The sequence below is a fragment of the Atractosteus spatula genome, chromosome 13 (genome assembly GCF_055471065.1).
Source record: "Atractosteus spatula isolate fAtrSpa1 chromosome 13, fAtrSpa1.hap1, whole genome shotgun sequence".
Lineage (NCBI taxonomy): Eukaryota > Metazoa > Chordata > Actinopteri > Semionotiformes > Lepisosteidae > Atractosteus > Atractosteus spatula.
In genome coordinates, this window is record NC_142718.1 from 17,808,560 (window position 1) to 17,818,200 (window position 9,641).

The 9,641-nt window shown below is 37.0% G+C and overlaps 1 protein-coding gene across 2 annotated transcripts in view; it reads right to left on the reverse strand.

Moving 5' to 3' along the window:
- Nucleotides 1-8,499, reverse strand: part of LOC148821817 (E3 ubiquitin-protein ligase MARCHF4-like) — a 36,418-nt gene extending 27,919 nt beyond the window's left edge. The window contains exons 1-2 of one of the 2 annotated variants that reach the window (XM_088930708.1): nucleotides 8,247-8,499; nucleotides 7,993-8,210 (exon numbers count right to left, since the gene is read on the reverse strand). In XM_088930708.1, coding sequence (XP_088786834.1) covers nucleotides 7,993-8,210; nucleotides 8,247-8,499 — 471 coding nt within the window. Of the gene's footprint in view, nucleotides 1-7,992 lie in introns of both variants that reach the window. The other variant, XM_088930707.1, reaches the window with a different exon arrangement.
- Nucleotides 8,500-9,641: the final 1,142 nt, after the last annotated feature.

Sequence of the window (9,641 nt, forward strand, 5' to 3'; positions counted from 1 at the left end):
AAAAAGAGAGCAAAGCACAGGAAACTAGGGACAGGACAGAGTAGGAGTACCCTCTGGCTGCAGAGGGCGTGACATAGACAGAGAGAAGTTTGGGGTCAGAGTGCAGGTTCAGCCATTTTACAGCACGCCATGAGCAGTTGGGGTTAAGGACCTTGTTCAGGGGCCCAATGGAGTAGGATTCTTCTGCCAGCCGCATGATTTGAACTGGCAACCTTCCAGCCACAGGCACAGATCTTTAGCCACAGAGCCACCACTCCCCTCCAAAAAGTGATAATAAGTGAAAGAGCTGTAGGAGACAGCAATAACCTAACATGTGCCCACTTTTGATCAAAAGCAAAAGGTACAGGAGAGCAAAAATATGACAGCCTCCTTCGGCACAGGAAAGCTTAAAACATTTTTGTCTCCAAAACCTTATTGTGTTGATACTCCCATTGAAGAGGCAGCTATGACCAATGTGTAATCACTGGGGTGCAGAGACAAGATCAAGATTTGGGAGCATTTGAGCTTTTGCCTTTTATTAATTCTCATTCACCACTGGGAAAGTCACAGAAAAAAAGTATTTTCTCCACTTGTATTCCATGCAACCAGCACACAGAATTAGGACATCCATCAACAATAAAGTATCTGATTTGTAATCTTTTTCTTTTTTTTCAGACTTCAGAGACAGAATCAGTTATATGACCTCTCTTCTCACTGGGGTCCCCCAGAGTGTCATGGAGTCCAATGGCTTCATTAGCTTATTCAAAGCAACACAGCATTATGAAAACAGGAATAAACACATCAGTAATAGGTTACCAATCCCATGATGGTGCTCTTCATAATAATGGTGATCTTATCTAACTAAGGTCTCGGCTCTTAACTAAGGTCTCAGACCTGTCCAAAATAACAGACGTGTTCTGCTATTATCCTCTTTCATGACATGTAAGTCCTGGATTTAGTTTTGATTTTTAGCCTTTTCTGCTTCTGACACCTGGTACTATAAAACTTGGACTACTACCTCCATAAGGATATCATATTGTATGACATTTGTAATTCCCTCATTGTATTTCCCAACCATCATTTAACTACATAATTGATTAATTATAATAACCTTGGGCAGGTGCTAAAACAATGATGCCTGCAATCTCTTTTGATGAGAGTCAGCAAGCTAGGTGAGGACACAACAGTCTTTACCTCCTTAAAAAAACCTTTTACACCATCTTTGTTTCTAGCTCCCCTCATTAATTGGTCATTCATGATATTGATCTTCAAATACTACTACCATTTTCTTTCATTCTTACTAACATGAATTAAAATTCAACTGTTTTGGCATCACACAGTTTGTTCTCTATCCAACAGATAACATCACATTAAAGGTCACACCTTGGACTTTGAAACAGAGTTATTGCAAAGGACTCTTTGGTTTCATACATTTTTATGTTGAACTAGGTCTTTCTGATCACCTGGCTGATCTCTTTGATCTAGAATTTCCTATCTCACATTCTTCAACTTTATATTCTGTTCGTTTTCGCAACTGGCGATCAGTTGACCAGAATAGGTTTGCTTAATCTGCTCTTTCTTCATCGTCTTGCTTTCCTGTCTCTGACACTCTGGATGACAAATCTTTAATAGTTCTCATTTAACTACTCTTGATACCTTAGCTCTCCTTAAAACTCAATCCATCTCCTATACTCCTATATCCCAAGGTATACTGACCAGTTGCATTCAATAAAGGCAGTCTCCTGCAAATTGGAACATAGTTGGCATCTTTCTGGCTTGAATGTATATCCACAGTCTTGGAAGGAGTACTTGATTGAATACAAAGATGCAATTGAGACTGCTAGATTCAGCTATTTCACCTATATCATTGAGCATAATCAAAGCAATACCAGATTCCTGTTCTCCTGTTCATCAAACTACATTACAGTACCTGTCACATCTCAATGTCTGTCTATTTTTGCTGGTTCTCCTCTTTCTTGATTTTTCAACTCTACACTGCATGTCTTAGTATTATTTTGCGTATAAAACCCACCACCTGTCTACTAGATCCCATTCCTTCTGTTTCATTTACTGTATATCCTGTTTATCAGCCCTCTGCTCTAATGCCCTTGATATAATAAAGCACTGGAGTGGTACCAACAGCCTTTAAAACAGCTTCAGTCATGCCTGTGCCTAAAAAACAAACAATGGCTCTCCCAGACCATGTCCTGTGCAAATAATCTCTATCAGGTAACAGGACTTTCTCTTGCTATGTCCCAAGCTCTGGAATTCTATTCCCATGGATATCAGAGAATCACCTACCCTTACTGCATTCATATCTAGTCTCAAAACCTTTCTTTTTAGAAAGGCTTTTACTTAATTTGTGTCTCTGTCTGATCCATTTTTCTATCTTCTGTTGATCTTCAAACCAGTTGGCCCTTTTTATTTTGTAATTTGCTATCCTGATTTCCTATGTTTTCTTTTTTTTACTGTTTTACACCCACTGTAAAGTGCTTTGAGAAGTTACTTGTAAAGTATCCATACCATAGAATACCATACCATAGAATTATTACAGAATATAATTATTAAAGTAGATTTAATTGAATCAGAAAAGTAAAAACCCAGATAATGTCTGCATATATGTTGCCAAAATGGTCATATGCTTCAGACTTATCTCCACAATCTATTCAGGACAGTTTACTTATTCCACAAAAACATAAGAAAGTGAAAGGTTACAAATGAGAGAAGGCCAATCTAGCCCAAAGACTGATGAACTACTTAAAAAAGGCCATTCATAGCTTCAGACACACTGCTAGCTGTAAAAAACCTAAGCAGATTTTCAGGTAATCATAAATGTATGGGTATTAGAATTGAAATGAAGTGATGCTATGACTTTTACAAAAATTCCTTGTTAAACCTAAAATGAAGAGCGGTTCTTATATTCATCCAAAAACTGTTATAAATCTCGGTCTCAGAGGCCTAAGTGTAATATGAGAGAAACACGATACCCTTTCAGAGGCAGCTGTCAGCTCTGACAGCAGCTCTTCTGTTATCTGTCACAGCCTATCATAGTGCTGCAACGCTAAGACATATCCTTCACTAAAACTGGGCTAGAAACACTGATAGACTAGGACCGACCATACAGTAGCAATTCATTTTATTGTTCTCAAGAGGAATAAAACTTTTACTAATGTTACCCTGATAGAAAGACTCCTGAATTTCAAAATGAGACAGGGTATCAGTAAAAGTGTTTTTTTAACAATTCTACTAATTTAGCAGCGAGTAAGGCCAGAATTGTTTTAAATTGTTATCTGGGCCCAAGGACATATGACAATAAAGGGGGTCACTCGCTAAGACTTTTACTTTTGTCTTCGTGATTCAAAATGACCTAAAGGGATGGCCTATATGATTTGTTATTAGTCCTCCAATTCTGCTGCCACAGGTCCCACTCGTAGGCAGAAGTGCATTCTTCACTTAATTCCTTTTGATCTATTTTCCTGTGATTACTGGTGTTCATGGTGCCTTGCTTTTCCACTTGAAAGTACACAGAACTCACTAAGGGACTTCTTCCTTCAAGCGCAGTCTGAGGCTAATATGCTCTTAAATATCTGCTGGTCAGGCTTCTTCACACAGACTAGTCTCTCTAGTATGATGAACGGGCATGACACTTGATGTAATTCAATGGCTAGGAACTGATTTCCAGTTTCTGTGTGAAAGCAAAGTACTCTTAAAGCATAGCTGTAATATGACCGATTAATCACTAGATTGTTTCCTTCTAGAGGAAACAACTGATGAAACAACTTCATAACAAACGTCTGCAGGTTTTATAGGTCTCTTTAAGCTGGGAGAAGCTGGTAAAATGGACACTAAGGAAATTATTCAGGTCATTATGAACCAAGCTGGACTGAACTTTGTACATACACCAGTCTTCCAGGTCTAGGATTGGGAATCCCTGATACAGACAATACTCTTAGCAATGCTCTCAGTATGCAAATACTTTCTATAGTTAGAGCTGATTTTTATAGAATCTAATTTTAATTTCATTTAATGGCTTTTAAGCCACAAAGAAAGTAACATAACCTCCCTCAATAAACTAGGTGTGGGGGTGAGGGAGTGAGTCTACTGTATAGTATGTGGATTTTGAAAAAGCTAAAGCTTGATTTGCTCCCGCAGTGTTTTATATTAACAGTCCAAGTGTGACTAAATACCCTTTTAATATGAAGCTAACCGAGTGGCAGTTACATTAAAAAAATATATTTTGGGATTAAGTGACAAGATTGCTGTCTGACCTGCAAAGCTAGAATGAACTGGCTTTGGAATTGGAATTGCAGCAAAAATAATATAGGACAAGGCACACCACAAATTTCCACTCATTTGTCTTACAATTACCTGGCTGATATAGTGTTTGAAAACTCAGTAGATGCACATCGATGCTAAATGTAAATTCTTTTCTTAATTGTATATATCAATGAGTGCATTGTTCCTGAAGAGCATTTTACATTCAATATTATCAGTTGGCTCTGAAGATAGTCTTTTTTTTCTGTAGAACTCATTACAGTCATACTCTTGTTTTATGTATGTTTTAAACAGTATATCACTTGAGCCACTCAATCCAAAAATAATTGATTGTTTCCATAAATAAAGCTGTAAAAGACAATTATTTGGATTTTGTTTTTCTTGGGGGAAATTAATAAACTTGATTTAGATAATAAATCTTGCAAACTGAAGAATACCTGCAATACTTTGAATTGGTAACTCAGAGATTTTGTTGGAAGAAATGGTAGGAAGTGATTCTCTTAACAGCACAGGGAAATATTTTTTTAAACATTGCCATGATTTCAGATATTATTTCCTGCTATTGTTCAAATACAAAATTGATTTTGAATCCACAAAGTAATATTACTTGAGTGCATTAATTGAAACAAACTCACATTAAATACACATGAACATCAGGACAAAACAACTTCCAAGTAGATCAGTTTTAATAACTTCTTGAAAAACAAAAAAAAAATCAAACAATCATACTACACAAGTTCTCAAAAAATAATGAAGACAGTACAGGTATATCTGGATAACACGGTGAGATCCAGGCACATAATGTATTTTCTTTGTTAATTGGTTTCTGAAATCAAATTGCACTTTGAATGTTAAACTATTCTTGTATATAAGCAAAACAATATCAAGGTTAAGAATTATATTTTCATGTAGAGGCTTTAGTGAAACTTTGTAAAGCCTTTTTTAGGGGCTTATACAAACAGAGCTTTACCAATTGACAAATTCACTTCCTATCAGACTCAGCAGGAGCTTTAAGAATCTGCTTCTTTTGCCATAATTGGTTAAAATTTAATGATTCAGTTTAGCTGTAGACTCTATATTGAACTTCTTCTCTTTAAGTGGAAGATAGAAAAAGGTATGTGAATAATGCCAAAATATAGTAACCAAGTAGCAAGCTAAGAGGTTAATGACCATTAAGAGATGAACTGAGTATATCAGAGGATTGACATAATTCTCTCTATCTCAAAAATTTCTGAAGCAACTGTGCCACAAATTAACTTCAACAATTCAGGGCTATTCTTTGAGGACTGAAACCATACATAGATTTTTGAGCAGTGAAGACATGAGAAGTAAATTTAGAAAGAAAAGGAACTGTGTTTTTTTAAAATATTTGAGTAAATATTTATTTCAATACCTGCACTTGGGCTGGCAGTACTTGAATCTCTGGGATGTTTTATTTGGTTTAGAGAAATGTATCGGAACCTCCCTCAGTTAGTTTGCAATAAGGTTAATCCATCTTTGAGGGGACAAGGGAGGGTAGCTTTCAACTGAAAAATACTGGGAATCTGGTACCCCCGTTGTAGATAACACTACTTGAAACACTACTTGATGCACTTGATATTTAACATGCAATTATTCTAAATAAACCTTTGTCTTTTAAACATATGTCTTATTTGTTATGATATCATTAATCAGTTCCAGAAGCCATGTGGCTATACAGTCCTTGGAATCTTTTCTGACTGCAGGTGGTGTATTAACTGTAATTACCTGTTATATTTATTAAAAATAGTGTCAGGATACTACATTTTAAAGCCTATTAGTTATAACATTTCACATTGGAGCTCATCCTAATCCCAAACACACCAACCTAATATCTGTATGTACAGTACCACTTGATGTTATATATTTCTCTAACTTATTGTGCCAAACATACCAGTATCATTGTAAAGTCTCCTATACATGCAGCATCGTAAGTTAATGTTAGAAAATTACTGTCTTATACATTATTCAATTATATCAAACCAATAGTTTTTCAGAGGTATATAGCCGTCCCCATATGAATGGTACTCAGATCGTGGCATACAGGTCTCACCCTTGTGGTACATATTAATAACACAGGTGAAAAAGCTTGATAACTACTTATTTAGTGTGATTTTTTGTGCTTCTTGATAAAGTCCTCAGTCACTGAGGGGCTGCTGTTATGAGGATAGCTTGAGGTCTCATTTAATGAGAACTTCATTCTTATTGTATTTGGGAATATCAATCTTTTGAGCATCAAAGCAAAACATGTCTACCACTGAAACACCTACAGATGATGAAGTGCTGTTTCTCAGTCCATGTAAATGTTTTATCAAGTGCTGCAAAAGTTGCTGACATATTAAGAGAACAAATTAAATGATCCTGATGAGTGAAGCCCTGAATTTTCATTTGTGTGTGTGGATCTGAAATCAAAGCTCAGCCAACCCTACAGTCAGAATTACATTAAGTCAAAGTAGTTTATATTCAAACCAAGTAATTGGAGCTATAAAAGTGGAAGTAAAAATGAAATGATATTCAATAGTAACAAAATTTTCTCAGTGACAAACCATACATATACATTTGAATTAAAACAAATAATATTTCTCATGTTATTACAAAAATGTATAATGTTCCACTCTTCAGTTTAAAACATATAATCCTTGAGGGAATACAAAACACTCTGTAATAGTGAGTTGATGATACACTGTACACATGCCAAGTGATACTTTTCAGAAATCATTCTGAGTGAAGTATTTGACCCTTCAACTGAAGTGCTTTAGTTTACTTAAGACAGGATCAATCCATATGTTCCAAAGAAGGTTATTTGGGCAGTTTAATTTCAAATTCTCATTTATCTAAAAACAAGCTAGGAATATGTACTGTACTTTTATCTCTCTGCTGTCAATATAACACAGAATAACACTCTATATACAGTAGTCTCCCATTTTACACTTTATGAAATTTTCCTTTGCAGAAAGATTAAGCTAGTGTACTTCAATTACATCCTGTGAAATCCTAAGTATGCTTCCAAAGGCCAGAAGCCTCTACTTTTGCAAGTGTTTCAGATTTATGCTTTGCTTTATCAAGCTCACATACTGTATACTGTAGACACCATTATTTTCTTAAGAGATTTAAACTGAAAGGTAAACAAGCCAAATAAGATTCACACCACACAAAACAAAAATCAGTCAAAATAGTAATTTTACTTTATGACAGTGTGACTTATTACTTCCACTTTTTAGTATTGTAAACATAACCACTATGACTGATCTTGATGGACTTCTCTCAGATATAGGAATCTCAGTCAGAGGCTTATCAATGGACAATGCCTTGCTCAGAACCTGGGATATGAAGTTTCAAGGCCGTTCAGAGAAAACGTTAAAGCAGTTTTATCCTTAGAGTGTACAGTAAGTCTTCTTCAATTTATTAAAGAAAGTGTTAAACGCCACATGGACCTTGTTAGAACAATATTTTGAACAATTATCCAATTGCTTCTCACGCATTTTTTCTGTTTTGGCCACAGTAAAAAATGTGTACAAGTCATAGAGTAATCAATGTTTTCAGTGGCAGAATGACAAATGACAAAATGCTCAAGAAACCATTTTCCTATAGAAATCGATTGCTTTTTGTTGTGTGCTACATGTAACATAGTTTGGTATTATATTCAGACTGCCCATGACAGTTTTAACAGTAACCACATGTAGATATACTGTTGCTGTGCGCCCATTTTCCCCGGCATACCTGCTCCGGTCCCTGAAAGCATATCCTGCATACGGGTGTTCTGATGCCGCTGTCGGTGCAGCTTTCTAGAGAGAGTCGCTCATCTGATTTCACCTTGGAGAAATCATCGGAGGAGGTGCTGCTCACAAGGGAGACCGACTGCTCTGGCGCTGTGCCAGCCCAAGCTTCCGTTCTCTCGTCCTCTTCTTCTTCCCCCTCCGGTGCAGTGGCTCCCCCTGCTGTCAGTGCCGTCCAGCCCTCTGCCCTTGGGACACTTGTCAGCGTGTTGTTGTTGTCCGCGACGCTGCTGGCGCCAAGGAATCCATTCACATGGCTTTCCGTGTCCCGGCTGTTCATGGGGAGGAAGGAAGGTGGCGGGGCCGAAGGTGCGGGTGGCCTGAGCAGGAAAACCTTCAGGTCACTTAACAAGACGCAGCAGCGGCCCTTGAGCAAGCCCTGGTGGCGCAGCATTTGTCTGTGACTCAACAATCCACAGCACCATAAAATGATACCGACCGCCAACAACATGTGCACTTCTTGTTTAAAAATATGGATACAAGTTTAGTTAGATTAGTTTTGATGAACACGTGCCATGGACGTTAAATAGCTCAAATCCAAATCTCGAGTGAGAAATCTTTTCGTATCCGATACTTTTTTTTCCCTGTCAGTTATAAGTTGGTTTTGTTTAAATTGTTTTCGAACAGCATACTATTTGGATTTAAAAAACGTTCTTAATTCGAAATGAATTTAAAAGTTTAGTCTTTTACACCAATAACTGTTACTTTTCCGACTAAGTTACCACGGTTGTGTAGTGTTAAAATATTCTGAGGTTTCATTCAAACAAAAGAATCAGTGATGGAAACAGATATGTATTTTAAGTTTTTCGTGGAAGGTTTGGGGGAGGAGCCACGTAGGCTACCGGTACATTCACTTTTAAAAATCATATCCAACTGGTAGACCAGTGGTTTGTTTTAAGATAAAATACGTAGAATCCACACTTACAATCGGTGGTTAATTTAAGCATAATAATAAAAACCTAGACGTAAAACCATATACCTAAATAATCAAAACAGCAGCGCAATTGATGCCAAATGAGAATGAGAATGCCACTCCAAAAAGCTCTTTTCCCAAAGGTACTCTGTCTTTTTCAGCACATAACCATTTAAACATGTCTGGATGTCAGAAACACGTATCGTCCCATTTTTGTATTCCAATGCAGGTTTCGTTGCGTATTTACAACGGAATTACTCCACAATCTGTTTTAGACAATGATTTTTAATTTGTATTCCAGAAGTGCCAAGGAGCTCTTGCCATTTGATCACCGCTCATTTTCTTGCAGACGTCTTAAAAAGATGCCAACATAGCACGATTGAATAAGATCGCAACAAACACAACTGTTCGTTTTCATAAGCATCCGTTACTATGATGGGAAGATCATTCTTCCGTTATTTTTATATAGTTATCCTTCCGATTTGCCTGGGATCGCTTACCGTCACCAGTGTCCAGAAGAGCCCCAGTCCCATTCTGTTCTGAAATGCCAATTGTTTGCGCCTCTCTTTCAGTCGCTACCTTCCTTGAACCCAGTGGTCGATATTATTATTCTTGCTGTTTCCTAGATCATAATTACGTTTTACCTTGCTTTCACCAATATATGTCCACGCTTTTGATTT